Source organism: Grus americana, chromosome 4 (genome assembly GCF_028858705.1).
Source record: "Grus americana isolate bGruAme1 chromosome 4, bGruAme1.mat, whole genome shotgun sequence".
NCBI classification, from domain to species: domain Eukaryota; kingdom Metazoa; phylum Chordata; class Aves; order Gruiformes; family Gruidae; genus Grus; species Grus americana.
The window spans coordinates 314,521-337,739 of record NC_072855.1 but is presented as its reverse complement, the minus strand read 5'-3'; the positions used below and the strand labels follow the sequence as shown (position 1 = coordinate 337,739).

The window sequence follows — 23,219 nt, the reverse complement described above, 5'->3', positions numbered from 1 at the left end:
TCCTGGGTGCCGGAGGGCTGGTGGTCCATGGGCCACTGCGGACTTTGCTCCCAGCCCCTGCTCCGGCGCCGGTGTGACAGCCGCAGGGCTGGTGTTCTGCAGGGGACAAGAGCCGAGCGACAGAAACCTCTATTTTATTTCTGTTTTCTGTAGCAGAGTTTGCAAAGGGCACCGAGCTCCCGGCCTTGCCGAGCAGCCAGCAGAGCCCACGCTGCCCCGTGGTGCCGCAGCGCCGCCCTGCCCTGCGCCGGCCCCGGCTCTCGCTGGCTGCCTTTACCGCTCGCCATCATCCGTGACCTGCCTGGCCGCGATGGCCGGGAAGGGCACGGCGGGGCGGATGGGTCTCAGGTCCCGTTTGGCCTCCCCGGTCTCCTCGTCCTCCTCCCCGTGCGCAGGGATGCGGGGCCCGTGCCTCACGCTGCCGCCCCACCTGATGGTCACGCCGGGGGCCAGCCGAATGGAGTCCAGCAAGGAGCCGAGCTGCCGGGGCGGGGGGCTGGGGGGCTGCGGGGACCCCGGGGGGGGTGGCTGGAGCTGTGCCCCCCCCACGGCCCACGGCCCCCGGGACAGCCACGAGCTGCCCGACTCCGGCCCCCGGCTGCGCCCACGGGCACCCTGGGGACACGCTGGCACCTCGGCCTCTGCGCCCGGGTCCAGCACCTCCACCCGCGGCCGGACCCAGCGCTCGGGGCGGCTGCTGGGGCCCAGCCTGGGGACCCCCGGGACGGTGCCGGACCCCTCTGGCCTCACCCCCGGCCGGGCCGTTCCCAGGCTGCTGCAGGATGGGGGCGGCTGCGGTGCCCTGCGGCCGGCCCCCGCCACGCCGCTCCCCTCCACGGCCCCGCGGGACGGCCCCGGGGGCGGGCAGGGAGCCGGGGGCCCCGGCAGCGGGGGCCGGGCGCGGGGAGGTTTTCCCCGGGGGGGCCGGGGAGAGACGGCCGCGGCATCCGGCGGCAGCTGCGGGCGGGACAGCCCCGGTGCGGGCGGGCCGGGGCCGGTGGCGGGGACCCGGCCGGGACACGGGGGCTGCGCAGGGGGAGCTCCGGCCTCGGCCGCCGCGGGGGGGTCCTGCCTGCCGTGCCGCCACGGGGTCCGCGCACCGGAGACCTGCCCGGGAGGGGGCAAAGGGGGACCTGGCGGGTGTCCGAGCGCTCGGCACCGCGGGGCGGGGAACCGTCCCGGCAACAACCGGCCCCTCCCGGGGCAGCCCCGGGGAACAAGCCAGAGCTCCCGGTGTCCCGGTGCCCCCGCCCCCCACCTCGGAACAGACCCCCCCGGCTCCTTCGGGGAGGCCGCGCCCTGCAGGGACCGTGCAACAGCCCCCCCCACCCCCGCCGGGACCGGGGCTCGGGGTCCGTCTCACCTCTCCCTCGTCCGGGGGCGGGGACGGGCGGAGGCGCAGGACGGGGACGGAGCCCTGCGCCCACGAGTCCCCGGCGCGGGGTTCGGGCTCCTCGTCCTCCCGCCACGCACCGTCTCCCTCGGGGTCCGTCTCCCCCTCGTCCCGCACCGGGAACCGCCACCGGGCGATCTGCAGGAGCGCGACCCGCGCCTGGCCCACGGCGAAGGGCACACGCTGCGGGGCAGAGCCAGGGCTGAGCACCCCCCCCACGCCGCGGAACGGGGGCTGCGAGGGCCCGGGCACACTCACCCGCCGAGCCGCGCCGGCCCTGCGGCACTGCTCCATGACCCGGGCCAAGAGCTCTGCCAGGATGTCCCCGGCCTCCGCGTCCCCCCGCCCCGCCGCCCGCAGGCAGAGCCACTCCGCCTCGGGCAGGCGCCCGGGGACCACGTCGGGTCGGGCGGCGGCGGCGGCGGCGGCGGCGGCGGTGGGCGGCCGGGACTTGTCCCCGCGGCTCTTGGAGGCGGCCGCCCGCTCCCGGGGGGGGATTTTCTGCACGGAGACACGGCGGACGCGGCGGGGTCCCGGTTCCGCAGGGGGCCGGGGGGCAGGAGGGGCCGGGAGGGGACAGGAGGGGCCCGGGGAGGGGGGGGCGGGAGGACCCTGCACACCCCAGCACACCCCAATAGACCCCGGCACAGCCCAATACACCCCAGCACACCCCAGTACACCCCAATACACCCCAATACACCCCAGCACAGCCCAATATACCCCATTACACCCCCATACACCCCAGTACGCCCAATACGCCCCAACACACCCCAATGTACCCCAGTACGCTCTAGCAAATCCCAGTACGCCCCAGTACACCCCAATACAACCCAGCACACCCCAGTACACCCCAATGCACCCCAGCACACCCCAGTACACCCCAGCACACCCCAACACACCCCAATATGCCCCAGCACATCCCATTACACCCCAGTACACCCCAATACAACCCAGCACACCCCAACACACCCCAACGCACCCCAGCACACCCAGCAGATCCCAACGCACCCCCCAGCACGCCCCGGCCCCCCTCGGGGTCCCCCCCCGCCCCCCCCACCTCGGCCATGCCGCCCCGAGGCGGGAGGCGTCCCGTCTCCACGGCAACGCTGGCCCCGCCCCCGACGCGCCGCTCTGTGCGTCATCACGCCGCGCCGCCGTCTCCATGGCTGCGGCGGACACCGAGTGAGCGGGGAGGGAGCGGGGGGTCCCGGGGGCGGCGGGGGGTCCCGGGAGGGTGACCGGGGGGGGGGGAGGCAGCCTGCGGGTGGGGGGACCCGGGGCGGGGAGGGCCCGGGGGGGTACGGGGAGGGCGCCGGGGCCGGGGCGGCCTTGGGCCGCTGCTGGAGGGTGGGCGGCCGGTGTCCGTGGAGCTGCCCCGGTGTCCGTGGAGCTGCCCCGGTGTCCGTGGAGCTGCCCCGGTGTCCCTGGAGCTGCCCCGGCGCCGTCCCCGCAGGATGTACCGCAAGGAGAAGAGCATCCAGCTGAAGAGCAGCAGCGCGGCGCTGTACAACAACCTCAGCGTGCTGCGCCCCCCCGGCAGGCAGCTCCTCTGCTTCAGCGCCGTGCACGGCCCCAGCGTCACCGTGCTCAGCGCCGCCGCCGACGGGCTGGGCTTCTCCCACCGCCAGCTGCAGGCCAAGGAGGGCGGCATGGCCGTCAGCACCTGCGTCCTCACGCAGGTAGAGGCTGTGGGCTGCCAGGGCGCCCGTCACCCCTTCCTGGGCCACGGGGTGCCCTGCGCTGGGGGGGTGCGCTCGGGGAGAGCGAGCTGGCTGGGTGGTTGGCCGCTGCCTTCTCGGTGCCAGCCTTCCAGCAGGGCCGTCCCCGGGAGGGCCGTGACACGCGGCGGCTGTTTAGACAGCTCCGCTCCCCCAGCAGCCTAACGGGAAGCAGGTTGCGGGCCTGGGCCGTGAGCAGTGCCCGGCTGCCTCCAAAGCGGAGCCAGAGCAACCGCGTCAACCGAGAAACAGCTTCCAGCGTGACTGTGGAGGAGGTGGCGGGGAGGGATGGCTGCACGGAGTGCGGGTGCTGGGCGGAGGGAGCGTGGTGCTGCCAGCCGGCTCACCAGGGCCGGTGGGAGCGGGATGGGGTAGCACAGTGTGACATCAGGGTAGTTTGCCATGACATCGTCTCTTGGTCTTTGCTTTTGTTTTCTGTGCCGCGATGAGGACGATGCTCACCTCGGTAGGGTGCCTTGGCCTTAGCAGAGGTCTGGGCTTTAATGCCGGCCCGTTCTAACCTGGGTAGATGGGACCCATTGGCTACGAGCCCAAACGGGCCGTCTGCCGAGTGCGGGGAGGAGACGGCAGAACTATGGAATGGGGAGGAAGGGCCTTCCCAGCTGAGTGCACGTGGCTGTAGAACTGCCGGGACAGAGCAGGAGCCCGCAGTGTCCTGATTATGGGGAGGGGGAGAGGGAAGGAGCCTCCTAAAAAGCTTTGTGACACCTTGGGAGAGGTCCCCGAGGACGGTAGGGACCCACCTCCTGTAACTGTGGCAGGAGCCAGAAACACGCACGCCTCTGCGGGCAACAGCGGACTGTCCCTCCCCTGGAAGGTGGGGAGGGCTTTAGCCCCATCTTCCCCCCGTCTCCCCCCCTCCCTGGAGTCCTGCCAAGCCCCTTTTCCTTCCAGGCTTCTTGGTGCGTCCTGCCGTCACGGGTCCTGCTGGTGCTGACGTCTCAGAAAGGGATCCAGGTGAGGTGATTTTCCACGGAGAGTGAGAAGCCACGTCACGGTGCCGGGAGGGTGAGCTCACTGTGAGGTCAGCTGGGCTCCTGGGGGCACAGGGGATCCTTCTGGAGGTCCCGCTGTGAGCCCGGCAGGTTGTCACTCTCTTGGAGACCTCCTGGGGCAGCAGTTGAGCCTGAAGCCAGAAGAGAAACTTCCCCGCCCTCTCAGGCCTGTTGCTTTCTCTCTCCAGATGTACGAGTCCGATGGCTCCATCATGGTTTACTGGCACGCGCTGGATGTCACAGAGCATCCTCCAGGTAAATCCCGCGGTGGGAGCGCAGCGAGGAGCCCCCCAGCCCTTCTGCCCGCTCCCCTTTCCCGGATGTGTGTGATTCCCGCGGTGCAGCCCGGTTCCTCCTGGCCGGCCCGCCCAGCAGCCTTGCTCCCTGACCCCGCTGGGATCCAGCCAGCACAGTCCAGTTCTACACAGCAGCTTAGCAGAAGGGCCTGGAAGAGGTCACAGCGTCACCCTCGCTCCTCGATCCTGGCGTGACGGGGGTCCGGGGGGGCTGCAAAGGGGCTCAGAAGGCACCCAGCCTGGCAGCTACGGGACTAGCCCTAAATTGAAACTCAAACGGGCACCCTGGTGCCTCACGCCACCGCACCGGTCTCCCGGTTCCTGGGAGCTGCCGCGGGTCGTAACCAGCTCTTGGTTTCCTTCCAGCACAAGCAGTGTTTGCTCGAGGGATCGCTGCAGCCGGTGGACGCTTCATCTGCGTGGGTGAGCCAAGCCTGGGAGTTTGGGGCAGGACGAGAAGGGAGGGTGAGCTGGGGGAACATCGCCGGGGCCCAGGGACAGCGTCACCGCATGGGGTCAGCCGGTGGGGCTGGGTTCACGTTGCGGCCCTCGCAGGGAGCCGCTCTGTGCGGGGCTGCCAGCGGCATCTGTAGGGAGCAGCCCCCGGGGCAGTGGGTCTCAGGGGGCGCGGGGAGCCCGGCCGCAGGCACGGTGAGAGCTGGGGGCTTGGGACGGAGCGGGACGAGCCCCCACTGATGGCTCCTCCGTCCCGCCCACAGGGACGTCCTCCGGGCTGGTGCTGGTGTTTGACATCCCCCCGAAAGGCACGAACATCACGGTGAGCGAGGTCCTGGAGCAGCACCGTGACGCCATCACCGACATTGCGGCGGAGCTGGGCCGGGCTCCGGTACGTGTCAGTCAGTGCCGTCGGCAGCCGCATGGGCCAGAGGAGCCGGTGGGGTGCCTGGTGCTGGGCAGCGGTGGGGACTCCAGCTGTCCCCATGGCTGGCTGGGGTGCCGGCTCTGGGAGCCGAGGTTACCCAGGCCCTGGCTGTGGCTGAGCTGATCCAGGGTGCAGCCCCTCGCCCGGGGAGCCGGTGCTCTCCACGGCCAGCCCCATCCCCGTGGCCGGCGTCCCAGGCAGGCTGCGGTGCAGCAGCGTGGGTGGCTCTGCCATCCCTCCCTTCACCAGGGACGTGGGGCTTGCGGCTGTCTCTGCACGAGGGGAATGTCCCCTCTCAGGTGGGATGGCCGCTTCCTCAGCCCCCGCCCCAAAGAGCCTGCGAGCCGTGCTGCCGTGGCGTAGTGCGGCGTCTCGAGCTAAGGCAAACTGAAGCGAAATGCGGTTCAGAACGCTGCACTCATAACACCAGGGACGAGGAAGCCGAGGGCAGAGCCATGCCTGTGCGCCAGCCAGCTGACGGGATGAGCCTTTTCCCACGCCAGTGGAGGGACGTCACCCACCTGAGCTGCCGGCCGTACCGCTGCCCTTCCCCAGGCAGATGAGAGAACTTCTCCTGATTACAGAGCACGCTCTGGGGCCAGGACGGGGCCTCCTTCAACTCAGCTCACGCTGCTTGGCACCTCTGCGGACGCACTAATTGGCCTGTTCATTATTGGTGCCTCCTTCCCAACGAGGACACTTTCTTGTGCTTTCTCTAATTAGTTACATTTAACTTTCTCCGCATTTGGGACTCCCCTGAACAATTAATGGATTAGAACTGGTTCCCAATTAGCCTGGATGTGGAGCTTGTTTACGTGAGAGCTGTTCCGTCATCCCCCTGTGCCCGCGGTGCCTCCTCCAGCGCGCCTCCGGACTTTGCACCGTGGTTCGTCAAAGGCTTCCTCGCGAGCGAGGGACGGGGCCTGGCGTGTGAAATCCCGGGCGCCTGCGAGGTGCAGAGCGTCGAGACTCGGGCGCAGAGGGAGGGAATGCAGTAATTCTTCCTAGAAATTCATCCCATGCGTAATTAGCGTTGCCCAACGCGAACGTGTTTGAACGGCCGTGCCCGTGTGATCCCAGCCAGGCCTCGCTCCTTCACAAAACCTGTCAGCAGTTTCTGTCAGCTGTTGAACTTTATGCTTGTTCTGCTGCAGGCTCCGGCTTTGCTGTGCAGAAACTTTAGCGGCGCTGGCAAGAACCTGGTGTGAGTCAGCTGCCGGCGGCGGAGCCGGCTGCCCCGCCAGCGGTGCCGGGGCGGAGGTTGACCTGCTTCTGCTTCGCAGGACGGGGCCGGTGACCTGGTGACCGCCGACGACGCTGGGACCCTCTGTGTCTGGAGCGCAGGAGAGGAGTTCACCCTGCTCAGCAAAATCCCGGCCTTTGGGTAAGCACGAGGGGCGGACAGAGCGACGCAGCGGGGTCCCATCGGTGGGCGATGTCGGATGTCCGCGGCCAGACCGTGTCGGTGTCTGGCGAGGGAGGGGAGGCTGGCGGGAGGGGGACGGTCGGCACCAGCCCGTGGCGTGCGGGTCTGCAGCCGGGAGGGGAGGAGGTGAAACGTGCCCCTGTGCCCAGCTGCGCCTGCTCCTCCGTGAAGCTGTGGAACGGCGTGGTGGCTGCTGGCTACGGAAACGGGCAGATTCGGCTGTACGAGGCGGCGACAGGCCTCCTGCGCGCCGAGGTCAACGCTCACGCTCGATGGATCTACGCCCTGGACCTGGCACCACAGACGGGAAAGGTACGGCTGGCTGCGCCGGGACACTTCGGTCTGAGTGCGGCATCCCGCCCCGGCATCCTGCCGGCCTGGAGCGCGGCAGCCTGCAGCTGGCCAGGCAGGGGCTGCTCCCTGGCCCCGGCACACGGCACTGCCAGCTCCCTGGCACCCCTCCTGCCTCCCAGTCCCCACAGCCTCTGCCCCGTTCCCTTCACAGCTGCTGTCGGGCGCGGAGGACTCCTTTGTTCATGTCTGGAAGCTCAGCACGAACCCGGACACCGACGATGTCGAGGTGAGTCCGGGCAGCGGCAGCCCTTGGTGGGGAGCCTGGCTGTGGTTTACTCAGCCTGTGCCACCGTTCCGGCTCCTCTCCCCGCTGCAGATCGATCACTGCCACGCCGAGTGCGTGACCGACACGCAGGTCTGCGGTGCCCGCTTCTGCGACCCCGAGGGAAACTCCTTTGCCGTGACTGGCTACGACCTGAGTGAGATCTTCCGTTACGCCCGGGCGTAGGCTGCAAGCTGCCGGAGAGCTGGGCTACCCTGACACCGCGGTGCATCGGCACCGAGGCACCACAAGCAAGGGGGGTTCTGCACGGACCCCCCCCAACTTCTGCTCCATGGGGCCCAGGCAGCGGCACAGAAGTCTGTGCAAAGGCGGAGCTGAGCCAGGACCCCCCCTTGTCCCCAGAGCAAACCCGCCGGCGGCGCGTCCACACGCAGGGCACGTGGCTTGGAGCCGCTCTGGCTCCACCGGAGCCCAGGGGGTCCCTGGGCCGGGCGCTGTCCTCCCGCCTGCCCCCCCCCAGCCCTTCCCGGAGGGATGGGGGCAGCGGGGCGGGGAGCGGAACCGGCTCCCCTGTTCTCTGCGTCTGGTTCAGACGGGAACGGGTCCAGGACAAACCTGCGTTACACGCTGCTCCGGCCGGGAGAACCGCAGGAGCCGGTCCCACCCGGGGCGGCGGCGCCTCGTGGGTGCAGCACCCGTGGGGCCACCCTGCCCCGGGGCAGCACGGTTCCCCAGGCGGAGGAGAGGAGCCGCTCGTCCCCCCCCCCAGAAGCCGTGGGGGCAGGCGGGTCCCCGTGGGACCGGCATCCCCCCGGGCCGCTGGCCAGACGTGCGGGGCTGTGGCTGTGCTCGGGGCTGGAGGGGGCAGAGGCCGCTGCACCGCGCTCTGCCCGGACCCCCAGGGACCGTCCCGGGGGTCACCGCCGGCTCTGCCCGGACCCCTCCCGCGGCCGGGAGCGGCTGTGGCCCCCGGGACCAGCTCGGCCTGCGGCTCCGCTCCCAGGGCCCTGCGGGGCCGGAGGTGCACAGAGGGGCCCAGCCCCAGGGCCGGGGGGGTGAGCTCAGCCGGGACAGGCCCTGGGGGGGCGGGGACCCCCAGCTTGCCCCCCCCCCCCCCCGCAGCCCCCAGCCCCTCCTGCTATGCTGGAGCGAGAGCTGCGGCCAGGGATCTGCCTCCCCCCACCCCCCCGTGCTGCCCAATCCCCAAGCTTTGGGGCACCCCCCCACCCTGGGTGCCCATCGTGTCGCCCCCCCCAACCCACCCCCACGACCTGGGGCCCCTGCACCCCTCAGGGAGGGGGCAGCCCCCCCATGCTCAACCCCCCCGCTATGGGTCAGGACCCCACACTCCTGTTCCCCACCCCATCTGCCCTGTACCCCCCCCCCCCCCCCGATAAAAAACACATGAATGAACTGACCCCCCCCCCCCCGTGTCGCTCCTTCCTGCGTGGGGGCACAGCACAGAGTCCGGGCCGGTTACAAAAGGCTTTATTAAAGGTTAAAACAGCTGATGCTGAGAGGCGTGGGCAGCCCCGCTCACAGTGCTGGGGGGCCCTGGGGGTGGGGGGGGGCCCGAGGGCCGGTGTGCTCATGGGGCGGGGGTAAAAAAGTGTAAAAATGGTTGTGCAGTTCAGCCCAGGGACCCCGGGATCCCCCGGGCTGGGGACGATGGCCCCCGCCCCCGGGACAGGGCCCGTGGCCCCGCAGGGGCACGTCCAAGGCACAGAGATGAGCTGGGGGGGGGGGGGGGTGTCGGGATGCCCCCTCCCCCCCCCCCGGGCAGGAGCAGCTCCCAAAGCCACACAAGCACCCAGGGACCCCAGGGACCCCCGTGCCCACCCTACCCTCCCACCCTGCACTCCACTCACAGCTTGGCCCCCCGCCTCCGTCGGAGGGGGGGAATACAGCACCAGAGAGCCCTGCCCGGGGGAGCACCCGGCACGGGGCGGGGGGAGCCCCTGGGGAGGGGGAGGAGGCCGGCAGAGCCCCCCCGCCCTGCCTGCCCCCAGCCCCACAATACTGCTCGGTCAGAGGTAGCACCAGCGTTGGCCGGGGCGGAGGGGGCCCTGCCGGCATGGCACGGCTCGGCACGGCTCGGCACAGCCAGCCCTGCTCCCGCGCCGGGGAAAGGCACGGCGGGACGGACGGGCCGCGACCCAGCGAGCAGCGGCGGGGTGTGGGGGGGGCAGCGCCTGTAAACAGCCGGGGCGGGGGGGTGTAAACGGGCCGCGGCCGGGGGGGGGGGGCACAACAGCCCTCGGCGGGCAGAGGGGCCGAGCGGGCGGCCGCCCACCCGGCCGTGCCCCCCGGCTCAGGAGACGTGGGGCGAGGGCCGCCAGAAGCACCACTTGCTGCGGGTGTGCTGCTTGCGCTGCAGCTGCTCCTCCCGCTCCCGCTCCTTCTTGGAGCGCAGGTACAGGTCCTCCTCCTTCAGGTACCAGACCGGCGGCCAGCGGTGCCGCTCGAAGTGCGCCTGGTTCTCTGCGGCAGGGGGAACGGCACCGGCGTGTCAGAGCGCGGCACGGCCCCCCGCCCCCCCCACCTTGCGCCCCGACAGCATCCCTGCCCTCGCCCCCTCCCCGCGTCGTACCTGGGGACATGAACTTCATCTCCCGGGGGAAGCGGCGGCAGACGCTGTTGTAGTTGGTGCAGATGTAGTGCAGGCACCAGGCGGCCAGCTGCCGGGCATTGTGGAACTGCGGGCAGAGACGGTGAGCCGGGCATGGCGGGGCGGGCAGCTGCCCACATCCCGCCACCGGTGGCCCCGTGGGGATTTGTGCCTGCCCCCCCCCCCCCCAGCCGCAGGGCTCACACCGCAGCCCCCCCCGTACCTGTGTCATCTCCAGGTAGATGATCACCTGCTCGTCGATCTCCACCCGCTGCATGAAGGCTCGCAGCAGCTCATCCACGGCGTACTGCTCTGGGGACGGGGGGGGGCCGTCAGCACCGGGGACGTGCGCCCCAGCAGCCACGCCGCACCCCAGGGCCACGCCGGGCTCATCCGGCTCTTACGTAAGAGCCCTGTTAATGACACGCTGGGGACGCATCGATCCCCGTCCCCGGCGGCGCTGTAATCGTATTGGCAGGTGACGTCAATGGGGGCTGGGGGGGGCCGGGGGCGCCCGGGCCTCACCTGTGAGCGCCTGCAGCCGAGGCAGGCAGAGGCGGTTGGTGAGGATGAGGAGCTCCATCGCGTCCAGGTCGGGCGTGGGGGTGAAGACCCCGGTGTAGAGGAAGTCGAGGACGGCACGCAGGCAGGCGCAGTTGGTGCCGGGCAGGGAGACCTGTGGGACGGGGGGGGTCTGGGGGGGCCCGGCCTGCAGAGCTGCTGCCGGCACCAGGAAGGACGGACCCTGCCCCAGCACAGCCCCCCGCTTTCTCTCCAGCGAGAGGACTCACGCGTGGCAGAGCCAGCAGGGACACCCCTCCCGCCGTCCCTGTGCCCCCACAGCCCCTCACCTCGGCAGCGTAGCTCTCCCGGAAAGCCCCCCGGAACATGGCCATCATCCAGTCGCAGCCAGCGATGAGCAGGGGCTTGTGCGCCGGCACGGCCCCATCGTCCACGCGGAAAACCACGTCTGGGACGGCAAGGGGACAGTCTCAGCGCGGGGACAGTCGCTCACCCCTCGCCACCCCAGCCCCTGCGCGGCTGGCCCGGGACACGAACCCCAGGCACCGCCTGCAGCCCCCCCGCAGCTGACCCAGCCCGGGGAGTGTGGCACTGCCAATGGGTGCCGGGACGGCACGGGGAAGGGACGAGAGCTTTGGGACCCCAGACCACAACAGCCTGGCCGGAGGGAGGGGGATCGGGGTGGCCGGGAGTGCCGGGTCCACACAGGGCATTGCGGGAGCCGGGACACCCGGCTGGAGGGGAAGGAGCTGGGTGATGTCCCCAGCCAGGGCAGCCCCCGCAGCCCACAGCCCTCCCTCTGCTCCCCCCCGGCCAGGGACCCCCCTACCTGCGAAGACCCCCTTCCCCAGGCACTCCTTGATGCGGTTGGCGCGGCGGACGTGGAAAGCCTTGGTGATCTCCTGGTTCATGAAGCTCTCCTTGTTGAGCACGTTGGCCACCATCATGCGCAGGTCGAAGACCTCCAGCAGCTCGGCGATGGTGGCCACCTGCATCAGGTCCCCGCGGGCCTGGTCCAGCCGCCCGGTGTAGAGGTACTCCAGCACGGCACGGAAGGGCTCCGCCTGCACCCGCCGGTCCATGCACACCACCGCCATCTGCTTCTCCCGCCCCGCCACCGGGTCGGCCACCAGCTCCCAGCGCATGCTGACGAAGCCGCGGCCCCAGGCCGACAGGTCGCGGTCGCCGCCGTCGCCAAGCGTCGCACCGTCCCCCGCCACCGGCCGCAGGGCGTCGTCGCTCTGCGAAGTCCGCAGCGGGGCGTGCGCCCCCTCGGCCAGGGCCCCCCGCTCCCCGTCCAGGCTCTTGGTGCGGGCGGCCGGCTCCTTGGCCCCCCCCCGCGGCCCCTCCAGGGTGAAGAGGTCGTAGAACTTGGAGCAGGAGGTGGCCAGGTAGACGCGGTGGGCGAAGACCCGCTGGCCGCCCTGCAGCTGGAAGACGACGTCGGCGCAGAGCGGGGTGCAGAAGAGGGCGGCGGGGCCCCAGCCGCGGCTGGCCGGCGGGTCGGGGACCTGGATGACGGGCGGCGGGGGCTTGGGGGGTAGGAAGGGGGCCTGCAGCAGCGGCCGCTGCATCTTCTTCAGGTGGGACTTCCAGAACTGGAGGTGCCGGCGGGAGATGAGGGCAGCCCGGATGGCGTTGTCGAAGACATCCTTGATGCCGAACTGGGCCACCACGCTGGTCTCGTAGTAGGGCACTCCCAGCTCCTTGGCCACCTCGTGGCCCCGCTCCGGGGGCAGGATGTCCGTGGGCTTGATGGGCCTGGGGAGGGACAGAGCGGGGCGGCGTCACCACGCGCGGAGGGGCCCGGCCCCGGCCCCGCCACCCCCCGCCCGCCCGGCGCGGCAGCCTCACTTGGCCAAGGGGCGGCGTGCCCGGTTGACGGCCTCCAGGTCGGCGTAGCGCAGGTCCAGCTGGCACCCCACCAGCACGATGGGCGTCCGGGGGCAGAAGTGCTTGATCTCGGGGTACCACATCGTCTTCACGTGGCGCAGGGAGTTGGGGTTCGCCAGCGAGAAGCAGAGCACGACCACATCTGACCTGCGGCCGGCAGGAGGAGGAGGGTGAGGGCAGCCCTGCCCCGTTGTGACCCACTGTCCCCATGCGTCCCTGAGCCACCCTGGCACCCCCCCTTGCTCGGGGAACAGCACTGGGGTCCCAACCCTGTCCGGGGACACCCGGCGCTGGAGCTGGCTGTCCCCACCCGGGACCCTGTGCCTGCCCTGGCAGGGCTCTGCCCCACGGCCCCCGGGAGGGCACCCGGCTCTGGGTCACTGCCGTCAGCCCAGCCAAGAGCTGTCCCGGCTTGGGTACGGCACAGGACCGGCGTGGCACGGCACAGGGCTTGTTCTGGCCCCAGAAACGCCCCACAGAGCGCAGGGACACGAGGGGGTGCAAGGAGGGGCCCACAGAGAGCGGCCGGGCGAGCACCAGAGCGGGTGCCAGCCCCCGGCACGGGACGGGCTGCAGGGACCGACCCTGCCCGGCCGCCCCAACCCCCTTCCCTGTGCCCGGTGCGGGGCTGTCACGCTGCCGCTGTCATCCCAGCCCTGCGCCGGCACCGCCAGCGGCTCAGGGGAGCCTCCCCGGGCAAGGTGACAGGGGACGCACGGGAGGTGCCAGCAGCGCCCAGGTCCCCGCAGCCCCCGGGGCCTTATAAGGCGGCCGTGAGCGGCCACGTGGCCCCAGACCTGGTTTGTTTTTAGTCTGCGCCTTGCCGAGACGTGACCAGGAGGCGCGTTTGGAGCCGGGCCCGTGTCAGGAACCAAGATAGACGCCACCCGCTGCCTCCCGCGGGACCCCGGCCAGCACGGGAGCCACCGCTCACCCGCGAGCGATGCCGGGCCGGGCCCCGGCACACACCACCGGTGGGACGGGCAGCACCGAGCGCCTCGGGCACCCCAGGCTGGAGTGACCCCCCCACATCCCCTGGCCGGGGGTACCCCCAGCCTGCAGGGTGACCCCGTCCCCCAGCAGTGCGGAGGGGAGATTAGAGCCTGCCGAGCCGTGCTGGCGCGGTGTGGTGGGCGATAAGAGCCTGAACGTGCCAGCGGCCCCGGGGACCGGCGTGTTTACAGCCCAGGGAGCGTGGGGGGGCCGGTGACCGCTCGGCCACGGCCCGGGGGCAGCTCCTGCTGCCAGGCCAGCACCCCCGGGGGAAGGGCCCCAGCACCCCAACCAGCACCCCAGAGCCGCCCCCCTCCCCGAACAAGCAGCCCCGGCACGGGTGGTGCCGGTTGCCCCCGGGAAAGCTGCGAGCACCCAGGGCTCCCTGCCCGGGCCGGCGGGCTGTTGGGGCACAGAGCCCCGCTGCTGCCCGAGCCGTGGGCTGCGGTGCCCCCGGGGGGCTGGGGGTACTCCCACCCCCCCGAGGGTTTGGGGTGCCAGAGCTGCTCTCTGGGTGCTGGCAGGAGCCCAAGGGGCCCCTTCGGCTCCACATCCCCCCCCGGGCGGGCAGGTCTGGGGCAGGGACGAGGGGTTGGGGTGCCGGGGGGGGATCTGGGTGCCGGTGCGGGGTGGGGGTGCCGGTGGGGGGGACGCCCGCAATCCCACCTGCCGTAAGCGAAGCGCCGGTCCTTGTGGTGGTCCCCGAAGGTGTCCCAGAGGCGCAGGGAGACGCTGACCTCGTCCACCACATCCCGGGAGCGCTCCAGCACCTGCCCGGACAGGCACCGCCGCCGTCACGGCCCCGGCCCCCCAGAGCCGCCCCCCCGCCCACGCCACCCCCCCGCGACCCCCGGGGAGGCGGCTCCGCGTCCCCGCCCCCTCCCCGGTGCCCCCGGCCCCCCCCCTCCCGGTGCCCCCCCGGTGCCCCCCGGTGCCCCCGGCCCCGCACCTCCTGGCAGACGCGGTACTGGTCGATGGCCCAGACGGTGGGGACGTGCGTGGCCAGCAGCTGGTACTGGCTGAGCGTGGCGTTGCAGGCGCGGGCGCAGATCAGCCGCGTCTTCCCCACCGCGTTGTCGCCCACCACCACGCACTTGATGGTCTCGACGTTGGGGCGCTCGTAGTCCACGTCCAGGTCCATCGGCACCGGAGGGACGCCGGGCCCCGGGCAGCGGCCCCGCACGGAGCGGCCGCGCTCAGCGCCGCCCCCCGCCCATGCCCGCTCCGCCGCCGCCCGGGCCCGTTAACCCCGCCCACCCCCGCCCCGCCGCCAATCCGCGCCCGCCCCTCCGCCTGTCCGTCCCGCCCCTTCGGGCCCTCCCCGCCTCCGCCACCAATCCGAGACGGCACCGCCCGTCTCGCCCCGCCCCTTCGCCCCCCCCTCGCTCCGCCTCGCCGCCAATCCGCGCCCGCCCCGCCGCGGCCCCGCCCGCGCGCGGACAAAAGAGCGCCGCCAGGGGGCGCCGCGCCCACGTGACTCCCCTTCCTCCCCCCCTCCCCCCCCCCCCAAAGTCCCCTCGCGGCCGCGCTCGAGGACACGCCCCTCGGGAGGAGGACACGCCCCCTCTCACGCGCCCCGCCCACCCCGGCGGGGGGGGGGCACGGGGGGGGGGGCAGGACCGGCAGTATCGGCGACAGCGGCGATAGCAGCGACACCGCTCACCACCCCCCCCCCCCCGCAGACCTCAATCCCGGCCCAGCCGGCTCCCGCCCCTCACCAGTGCACACCAGTACGCACCACCAGTACGCAACGGGTGGAAACCGGTGACATCAGAGCGTTCCAGTATGCACCAGTGACACCAGTAACACCACCAGCCTGGGAGGGAGTGGGGCACGTGGGACCTGGTTATAAGAGCTTGGGGGGGGGGGGGTGTCCCCGGGCCCCCCCTGCCCACGGCCGTGGGCAGGGGGGGCCCGGGGACACCCCCCCCCCCCCACCCCAGCCCCAAAATCCCATTTTCCAGCCGCGGTGAATATTTTCCCTCTCTGGGGTTTTGGGATTTAGAGGCCACGGTGACCAAATAAGGGAACGACCCCGGCTTGCCTGCACAGCCCTGCCTGCACGGCCGGGTATCGTATCCTGCCTGCAGTCCCACGTGCTGTTCTCCTGGTGCACAGCACCCACGTCCCAGCGTGGGATCCTGGTACAGCACCCGCATCCCAGAGCAGGATACTGCACAGCAGCTACGTTCCAGTGCGGGATCGTGCACGGCACCCATGTCCCGTTGTGGGACCCTGGGAGCTGCACCCGCATCCCAGTGCGGGACCCTGCACAGCACCCATGTCCCGGTGCAGGACCCTGGCACAGCACCCACGTCCCAGCATGGGACCCATTTCCTGGTGCAGGACCCTGGCACAGCACCCACATCTCAGCATGAGACCCTGCACCGCACCCATGTCCTGGTGTGGGACCCATGTCCCGGTGCAGGACCCTGTGTACAGCACCCACATCCCAGTGGGGAATCCTGGCACAGCACCCACGTTCTGGTGTGGGACCTATATCCCAGTGTTGGATCCTGCCACAGCACCCACGTCCCGGTGTTGGATTCCCAGCACAGCACCCACGTCCCGGTGCGGGACCCTGGCACAGCACCCATGTCCTGGTGTTGGATCCCGGCACAGCACCCATGTCCCGGTGCGGGACCCTGGCACAGCACCCATGTCCCAGTCTTAGATCCCAGCACAGCACCCACATGCCAGTGCGGAATCCTGACACAGCACCCACATCCCGGTGTTGGATCCCAGCACAGCACCCACGTCCCGGTGTTGGATCCTGGCACAGCACCCACGTCCCGGTGTTGGATCCTGGCACAGCACCCACATCCCGGTGCAGGACCCTGGCACAGCACCCACGTCCCACTGTGGGACCCTGGCACAGCACCCACGTCCCGGTGCGGGACCCTGGCACAGCACCCACGTCCCAGTGTTGGATCCCGGCACAGCACCCACATGCCAGTGCGGAATCCTGACACAGCACCCACATCCCGGTGCAGGACCCTGGCACAGCACCCACGTCCCGGTGTTGGATCCCGGCACAGCACCCACGTCCCGGTGCGGGACCCTGGCACAGCACCCACGTCCCAGTGTTGGATCCCGGCACAGCACCCACGTCCCGGTGCAGGACCCAGCACGCCCCAGTGCCGGGTGTCCCGGTTGGGATCCCGGGTAGCGGCCGCCGGCCCCGGCAGCGCCCCGCGTCCCCCGCCCCGCCCGGCTGGCGCCGCCGCCACCGCCCCGCGCCCCGCCCGGTGCCGCCCGGTCCCGCCCGTGGGCGGCGGGGCGGGGGCGGGGCGGGCGAGGGGCCGCGGGGCTGCGGGGCGGCGGGCGCGGGATGGCGGCCCCGGGGCTGGAGCGGCACCGGCTGGCGCTGCTGGCGGCCAAGGAGGACGTGGGCAACCCCCGGGCCGGGACCAACTGGTGAGGCTGCGGGCGGGAGCGGGCGCCGGGCACCGGGAACGGGAAGGGGCAACGGGAAGGGGCAGCGGGCACGGGAAGGGGCACCGGGCACGGGCATCGGCACCGGCAACTAGTACCGGGAAGGGGCACGGGTAGGGCTGGCGCGGGCGGGGGGGGGGGGGCGGCCCAGGACGCACCGGGCACCGGCACCGGGACGGGGGGGTCCGGGGCGCACCGGGATCCCGGCCGGGAAGCGGGGCGGGGGGTGCCGGGCCGGTTCCGCGGTCCCGGGGCTGAGCCCCGCCCGCCACGGCGCCCTCCGGGCCGTGCTGGGAACCGGGTGCCCGGTCCCGCCCCGCCCCGCCCGGTCCCGCCGCCGCCGGGCTGGGAGCGGCGCCGCCGCCCGGGGCACGGGGCACGGCCGGGGGGGGGGGGTTGCACCGGGGACTGCACCGGGAGCAACGCCGGGGGCGGGGGGGGAAGCAGCCGAGCCCCGACAGCGGCTCCCGCGGGGGGTCCCGGGGGGGGCTGGGGCAGGGTCGGGGGCACCCAGGGGTGCCCGGGGCGGTCGGGGTGCCCTGCCCGGCTGCGCCCCCCACCCTCCCCCGCGGGGGGGAAGCGGGGGCCTGCCCTGCCCCCCCCGGCATGGGGGTCCCCGGCCCCACCGGCACCGGGCGCCTGTCCCGGGACGGTTCCACAGCGGTGCCGCGGGCGCAGGGCTGGAGCCGGCTTCTCCCCGACACCCCGCACCGCGGCCTGGGCCGGCGTGGCCTCACCCCACCAGGCTGACATCACCGGCACGGCCCGGGGCGGGCGACGGCGGCGGGACGGGGGCGACGGCACTGGAGCTGCACCGGCACCCGCAGCCGCCCCTCGCCTCGCAGCCCTGCGGCGGCACGCTCGCTTGGCCACGGGGCTACCGGCCACCCGGGCGCTGCCCTCTGCCCCCGAACTGTGTGCCGCGGTGCCGGAGCTCGGCTGGCCCAGCTCCAGTGCCCATTCCGGCTGCCGGCCAGGCCTGCCGCACGCAGCCAGCGTGCCCTGCCATGCCCTGCCGTGCCGTGCCGTGCCGTGCCGTGCCCTGCTGCGATATGGCGTGCCGTGCCATGCCCTGCCACGCCGTGCCGTGCCACGCTGCGTGTGTGCTCCCGGAGCCGTGCCGTGTCCCAGCGTGGAGCGCAGCGTGCCGCCACACGCGCGTGTAATCGGAGCCGTGCGGAGACAAAGAGGCAGCAGAGCCGGCGGGGAATGCCCAGCCAGGGCTTCCGCCAGCGAGGGGTCCCCAGCCCCGGAGCCCCCCTGGCCCCCCCAGCCCCGGGGAGGGGGTCTCGGCACAGCCGGGGGCCGGGGCTGCTCCCCCCTTCTCCGGGCAGGCAGGGGGAGATGGGGCCAGCGGGGGCCAGCGGGTCGGGGTCTGCCTGGCCGGTGGCAGGGGTCCTGGGCACCGTGTGCGGTGCCAGCCCGGTGCTGGGCCGCGAGAGCGTCGCCATGGGGGACTCGGGCCGGCGGCAGCCTGAGGGGCCAGGGTGGCCGTGCCGCTGCGGCGCTTCCCGCAGCCCCATTGTCCCGGGGGCGGATGCTGCCGGTGGCATTTCCACGAATTCAGCCCGGGCGGGTGGCATGGGGGTCACGAGGGGGGGCACAGGGGGTGCCCCCGAGCTGGCAGGTGCCCAGGCTGCCTCCCCCCGTCCCCCCCAAGCTCCCTCCGGGGCAGCTCCTGGCTCCCTCCCCCAGGAGAGCCGCTGCCGCCGGCCGGCGTTGCCCAGAGCGGGTCGGTGGCCGCCGCCTGCTGCAGCCGGGGAGGTCCGGATGGCCGTGCTGCCTGCTGCCCGTGCTGCCTGCTGCCCGTGACCTTGTGGGGATGAGGGCAGCTGCCCATGCTGCTCTGCTGTCCCCCCAACCCTGACCCCCCCCCTTTACCCCCACCCCCCCAGGGCCGTCTTTGCCTATGAGAAGCACCATGATCTCAAGCTGCTGGACTCCGGAGGTAACAGGGGAGCCCCATGCTGGAGGGGAGGTGCTGGGGGGGGGGGTCCCAATGCACACCCCCCCACCAACCACCCCCCTGCATGCACAGCCGGGGGTCCAGATGAGCTGGCTGGGAAATTCTCCACCACCAGCATCATGTACGGGCTGTGCCGCATCCAAGACCCCGGCACCGGCGCTCACCGCATCGTCCTCATAAACTGGGTGAGTGCAGGACTTGGGGTGGCAGGGGGTGAGGGGGGGGCCTGGGGGGGGGGGGGGGCTCTGAGCGTCCTACACCCTACCCGGGGGACAAGGACGTGGCACGGGGTCCCAGCCTAAGCGGCGCGTGCCGGTGCCAGGTCGGGGAGAAGGCACCGGAGTCCCAACGAGAGGCGTGTGCCGGCCATCTGCCCGCCATCAGAGCCTTCTTTAGGGTGAGTTTTTTGGGGCACGGGATGCAGTCCCCAGCCCCGGCCCCCCCCGAAAGGGGGGGGCCGGGGCTGGGGACTGGATCCCGTGCCCCCCGCTATGTGCCCCCCCCATCCCAGCCAGCCCCGACCTTTGCTTGCTGCGCCGGGTGCATTCCTGGCTCTGCTGACTCAGACGCCGCCATTCCCAGTTCCCAGCCTTGGCCGACGATCCGGGGTTGTGGTTGGGCTCCCTGCCCCCCCCCCGCCCCCCCCCCCCCCCGCTTCGGCCGCATCCTGCCCCTGCTTGGTGGGATCCTGCCCCCCCCCCCCTTCTCCCCCCCCCAATCTCTGCTCTCATGTCCCAGCCCCCAGAGATCCGGCTGGGTCCTATATCTAGATCCGGCTCCACATCTGGATCTGGCACCCACATCTGGATCTGGCTCCACATCTGGAGCCAGCGGATGCATGCAAGGGAACGGCGCCAGGATTCCCTGGGGAGGCTGCAAATCTATCCCGGGAGGGAACAGAGCGGCGGGGCGGGGGGGGGCCATGGGTGCTCATAGCGGGGGGCGGGGGGGATGACGCCGTCCCGTCTCGGCGGCAGGAGGCCAGCGTGGTGCTGAGCGCCCGCCGTGCCGAGGAGGTGACGCAGGAGGGGCTGAGCCGGGCGCTGGCACAGTTGGCCCCCGCCACCGCCCCCACCCTCGCCAGGAGGATGCCCCCGCCGGACGCCCAGGAGCTGGTGGTGAGCGGGGAGTCCCGGGATGGGGGGGGACGTGCCCGTGGGGACAGGGACCAGCCAGGATGGCACCCGATGGAGCGATGGAGCTCTCGCTCGCCCTTCCCGGTGCCCTCCCGGGGGTTCCTGGCCAGGGGGGGCCACGGAGCTGCTGTCCTGAGACCCCGGCTCGGTCCCCGCAGGGCACCAACTACCGCAAGACCAACCCGGCGCTGGAGATCCGCCGGACCAAGCGGGACTCCTTCTGGGCCCAGGCCGAGGTGAGGGGGGGGCACGGGTGGGCACGGGCGCGGGTGCCTCCCCGACGAACCCCCCGGCACCTCCGGGACCGGGGTCACGGCCGCCGGCTCGGGCCGTGGGGGTCCCGTGCCGAGCCCAGTGCCGAGGCCGGCGAGGGTCGCGGTGCTGAGCGTGGTGCGGCCGCAGCGCGAGGAGGAGCAGCGCAAGGAGGAGGAGCGGCGGCGGGCGCTGGAGGAACGCAAGCGCTGGGAGCGGGAGCGGATGGAGGAGGAGAGGCGGGAGGCGGCCGAGCGCGAGCTCCGTTTCAGGGAGAAGGAGCGGATGATCGAGGAGCAGCGGTGAGGGCGGGGGCGCGGGACGGGGACACGAGTCTGGCCCCGGTGGGTGCCCGCGGTGGGACCCGCAGCCCCCTGCGCCCCACGGTGCCCCCACCCCACGGGGGTTCCCACCACAGACACCCACAGCGGGACCCGCAGCCCCCTGCTCCCCCCAGATTCCCCGTCCCCGTGCCCCCCTGTCCCACGTGGCTCCGAGCACGGAGACCCGCAGCAGGACCCCGAGGTCCTGCGCCCCACGGCCGCTCCCCCCGTGCCCCCGGTGCCCCCCTGACGCTCGCTGCCCTTGCAGGAAGGAGCAGGCACGGCTGGAGGCGGAGGAGCGCAGGAAGGAGAAGGCGCGATGGGTGAGCGGGCTGGGGGGTCGGGGGGGGGTCGGGGGCCGCGGTTCACCCGTGGGGCCGTGGGGCTGCCCGGCCGTGCCCTGTGCCCGCAGGAGCAGCAGCAGCGAGAGCACGAGGAGGCCATGCGGGACCGCGGCCGGCGCAGCGAGTCCATCGAGAAGGCGGCCGTGAGTGCCGGGGGCCGAGCGCCCCGTCCTGCCCCGTCCCACCCCGGCCGTGCCGTGGGGCCGCGTGGCCGTGCCGTGGGGCCGCTGATGGGTGTCTGGGTGCCGGCAGGAGGCGGCCGTCCTGGTGTCCCAGCGCTCGCAGAACCCGCGGGATTTCTTCCGGCAGCGGGAGCGCTCGGGGTCCACCTCCGGCACCCCGCTGCCCGCCTCCCCCCTCGGCACCAGGCCCGGTAGGTGCCCCCGTGGCGGGGGGGTGACGATGCCGGGTCCGGGCGCGCGGGTGCTGCCCGATGATGGGTGCGGGGCAGCGGTGGGGGTCGCCGCCCCCCCCCCCCCTCCCAGGCCGGCTGCTGACCCCCCCACCCCGTGCCCCAGGTGCCCGGCGGCCGTTCCTGCGGTACCAGCGCAGCCTGACCGAGTCGGCCTTCATCTTCCGCCGGCCGGACCCCCCGCCCTCGCCCGGACCCCTCCACCCTGGGCCATTCAGGGCTGCGCCCCCCCCCAGCCCCCACCGACCCCAGCCTCCCCTCCCCACCAGCCCCACGGGGACGGGGACCCCTCCCTCTGCCCCCACCGGGACCCCCACCAGCCCCGCGGGGACAGGGACCCCCCCAGCTACCAGCCCCACAGGGACAAGGGGCTGTGCCAGCGTGGGGAGCCCCCCCAGCCCTGTGGGTACAGGGGCCCCCCCTCTGGCCAGCCCCATTGGGACAGCCCCCCCCCCTCCCTGTGCTGCCTGGGGGCCCCCCAGCCTGGCAGGGGCAGGGGTAGGGTCCCCTCGGGTAGGGTCGTCCCCCCACCCCGTGCCAGAGCCCCTGCTCCCCCCCAGTACCCCCAGGACGGGGTGCCCCCCTGGCCCCCCCGGGTCGGGGTCCCCTGACAGCACTTGTGGGGCAGAGCCCCTGCCCCCCTGCAGCACTCCCGGGCTGGGGGCCCCCAGCAGCCCCCCCCGGCAGCTCCCCCCGGGCACCGAGGAGGCCGTGACTCTGCCTCCCCCCAGCCCCCCCCCGGCTGAGGACGGGCCCCCCCCGGACACCTTCCCCCTCCCCAGCCCCCCAGCACTGGGGTCTCCAGGACCGCTGGTGGGGCTGGGTGAGGGGGTCCCAAGCCCACCGGGGGGGTCCCCCCGATCTGGGGTGACACCTGCCCCAGTGCCCCGGGCCGGGACCCCCCTGCGCAGCCCCAGCCCCCCCAGCCTGCCGCAGGATCCGGCCCTTCCCTGCCCGGCAGCCCGGGAACCGCAGCCAGGTGGGTGGCCGGGACCCCCCACCTGCGACTGGGCTGGGGGGGTCCCAGACCCCGGGACCCTGCCCGGGCTGACGGGGGGCTCAGCCTGCCCCTCTCCCCATAGGGTCCATGGGGCAGGAGCCGGCCCGGGGCAACTCGGGCCACAACGGCATCGGGGGCCCTGAGCAGGGGGGCTGGCCGGACCCCTGGGAGCAGGACCCCCCCCCGGGGCAGGTATGGCACCAGCTGGGGTGCAGTGGGGCTGGGGGCACTGTGGGGCTGGGGAATGGGGGGTGGGGGGGGGGTGTGATTTTTGGGACTGGGCCCATGGTTGGGTGGGGGACAAGACTTGGGGGTGTTCAGGCTGGGGCTGGGGGGGCTGGAGGCTGAAGGTGGAGGGGACAGGGCAGGGGACAAGACTGGGGTGGGGGGGGGACCGGAGGCAGGGCCAGGCGAAGGGTCTGGGGGGGGTCACCTGGGAGGGGGGGGGCACGGCTGGGGGTCATGGGGACCCCTCGGGGCTTGGTCTTGCAGGGGGACGAGCCCGGCGACGCCATCCTCCTGCCACAGCCCCTGCACAAAGCCGGGCCAGGTACCCCAGACCCCTGAACCCCCATCCCTGAACCCCCCCCTGCACCCCCCGCCAGGCTCACCCCCCCACCCTCTCTCTGCTCAGGCTTTGCCCTGCTGCTGGCCCGCGACGCCCCCCACCCGCAGCTGCCGGGGGGCACCAGCCCCCCCGCCGAGGACGAGGACCTGTCCCCCCACGCCGTGTAGCCCCTCGGGGGGCACCCGCATGGCACCCTGCCCCACACACCGCAGACCCTTCCCACGGCCCCCCCCCCCCAGCACAGCCCCCCCACGCTCACCCCCAGCCCCGGGGCCGTGGCTGCAGCCCCCCACAGCCCCCCATTTGCACCCCAATAAGCAGCTTTAGGAGCCCCTCCCCCCCTGGCTCCCATCCCATCCATGGCACAGGGCTGGGGGGGGGGGGCACGGACCCCCACCACAGAGAGGCCGGGCCAGGGGACCCCCCCACTCTCCCCAGCCTCCCCCAATCAGACACAG

General features: G+C 72.9%; 4 protein-coding genes across 5 annotated transcripts; 2 read left to right on the top strand and 2 right to left on the bottom strand.

The window, feature by feature from the left end:
* Window positions 1-265: 265 nt before the first annotated feature.
* C4H2orf81 (chromosome 4 C2orf81 homolog) lies at window positions 266-2,502 on the bottom strand. Its single transcript, XM_054824966.1, has 4 exons — window positions 2,451-2,502; window positions 1,652-1,894; window positions 1,364-1,576; window positions 266-1,107 (listed from the first exon to the last, which is right to left on the bottom strand). The coding sequence occupies exons 1-4, from the start codon at window positions 2,457-2,459 to the stop codon at window positions 274-276; spliced, it is 1,299 nt and encodes a 432-aa protein (XP_054680941.1). The 5' UTR covers window positions 2,460-2,502; the 3' UTR covers window positions 266-273.
* A 41-nt stretch (window positions 2,503-2,543) lies between these two features.
* Window positions 2,544-8,521, top strand: WDR54 (WD repeat domain 54). 2 transcript variants are annotated; one of them, XM_054824227.1, is made up of 10 exons: window positions 2,544-2,575; window positions 2,847-3,072; window positions 4,027-4,089; window positions 4,316-4,382; window positions 4,790-4,846; window positions 5,143-5,270; window positions 6,590-6,690; window positions 6,882-7,044; window positions 7,238-7,312; window positions 7,403-8,521. In XM_054824227.1, the coding sequence occupies exons 1-10, from the start codon at window positions 2,556-2,558 to the stop codon at window positions 7,532-7,534; spliced, it is 1,032 nt and encodes a 343-aa protein (XP_054680202.1). In that variant the 5' UTR covers window positions 2,544-2,555; the 3' UTR covers window positions 7,535-8,521. The 2 variants fall into 2 exon arrangements, with proteins under 2 accessions (XP_054680202.1, XP_054680203.1); XM_054824228.1 differs by having other exon boundaries at window positions 6,904-7,044; window positions 7,403-7,538.
* Window positions 8,522-8,781: 260 nt separating this feature from the next.
* Window positions 8,782-14,562, bottom strand: LOC129206365 (rho-related BTB domain-containing protein 2-like). Its single transcript, XM_054825429.1, has 9 exons — window positions 14,275-14,562; window positions 13,992-14,095; window positions 12,294-12,479; window positions 11,269-12,200; window positions 10,769-10,887; window positions 10,443-10,593; window positions 10,141-10,229; window positions 9,900-10,005; window positions 8,782-9,790 (listed from the first exon to the last, which is right to left on the bottom strand). The coding sequence occupies exons 1-9, from the start codon at window positions 14,464-14,466 to the stop codon at window positions 9,621-9,623; spliced, it is 2,049 nt and encodes a 682-aa protein (XP_054681404.1). The 5' UTR covers window positions 14,467-14,562; the 3' UTR covers window positions 8,782-9,620.
* A 2,048-nt stretch (window positions 14,563-16,610) lies between these two features.
* LOC129206272 (drebrin-like) lies at window positions 16,611-23,200 on the top strand. Its single transcript, XM_054825193.1, has 14 exons — window positions 16,611-16,742; window positions 18,656-18,708; window positions 18,799-18,911; window positions 19,049-19,123; window positions 19,704-19,844; window positions 20,021-20,098; window positions 20,265-20,416; window positions 20,706-20,760; window positions 20,850-20,924; window positions 21,034-21,154; window positions 21,300-22,172; window positions 22,276-22,385; window positions 22,686-22,743; window positions 22,828-23,200. The coding sequence occupies exons 1-14, from the start codon at window positions 16,657-16,659 to the stop codon at window positions 22,926-22,928; spliced, it is 2,091 nt and encodes a 696-aa protein (XP_054681168.1). The 5' UTR covers window positions 16,611-16,656; the 3' UTR covers window positions 22,929-23,200.
* Window positions 23,201-23,219: the final 19 nt, after the last annotated feature.

Coding starts and splice junctions, on each gene's coding strand:
- LOC129206272 (XM_054825193.1), top strand. CDS start 16,657: ATGGCGGCCCCGGGGCTGGAGCGGCACCGGCTGGCGCTGCTGGCGGCC. Junction 20,099..20,264: donor CCTTCTGGGCCCAGGCCGAG/GTGAGGGGGGGG, acceptor GTGCGGCCGCAG/CGCGAGGAGGAGCAGCGCAA. Junction 22,744..22,827: donor CCTGCACAAAGCCGGGCCAG/GTACCCCAGACC, acceptor CTCTCTGCTCAG/GCTTTGCCCTGCTGCTGGCC.
- LOC129206365 (XM_054825429.1), bottom strand. CDS start 14,466: ATGGACCTGGACGTGGACTACGAGCGCCCCAACGTCGAGACCATCAAG. Junction 12,201..12,293: donor GCACGCCGCCCCTTGGCCAA/GTGAGGCTGCCG, acceptor GTCCCTCCCCAG/GCCCATCAAGCCCACGGACA. Junction 10,006..10,140: donor TCTACCTGGAGATGACACAG/GTACGGGGGGGG, acceptor CTCTGCCCGCAG/TTCCACAATGCCCGGCAGCT.
- C4H2orf81 (XM_054824966.1), bottom strand. Junction 1,577..1,651: donor GGGCCGGCGCGGCTCGGCGG/GTGAGTGTGCCC, acceptor TCTGCCCCGCAG/CGTGTGCCCTTCGCCGTGGG. Junction 1,108..1,363: donor CGCCCCCGGACGAGGGAGAG/GTGAGACGGACC, acceptor CCTCCCGGGCAG/GTCTCCGGTGCGCGGACCCC.
- WDR54 (XM_054824227.1), top strand. CDS start 2,556: ATGGCTGCGGCGGACACCGA. Junction 4,383..4,789: donor TGTCACAGAGCATCCTCCAG/GTAAATCCCGCG, acceptor GTTTCCTTCCAG/CACAAGCAGTGTTTGCTCGA. Junction 4,847..5,142: donor TGGACGCTTCATCTGCGTGG/GTGAGCCAAGCC, acceptor TCCCGCCCACAG/GGACGTCCTCCGGGCTGGTG.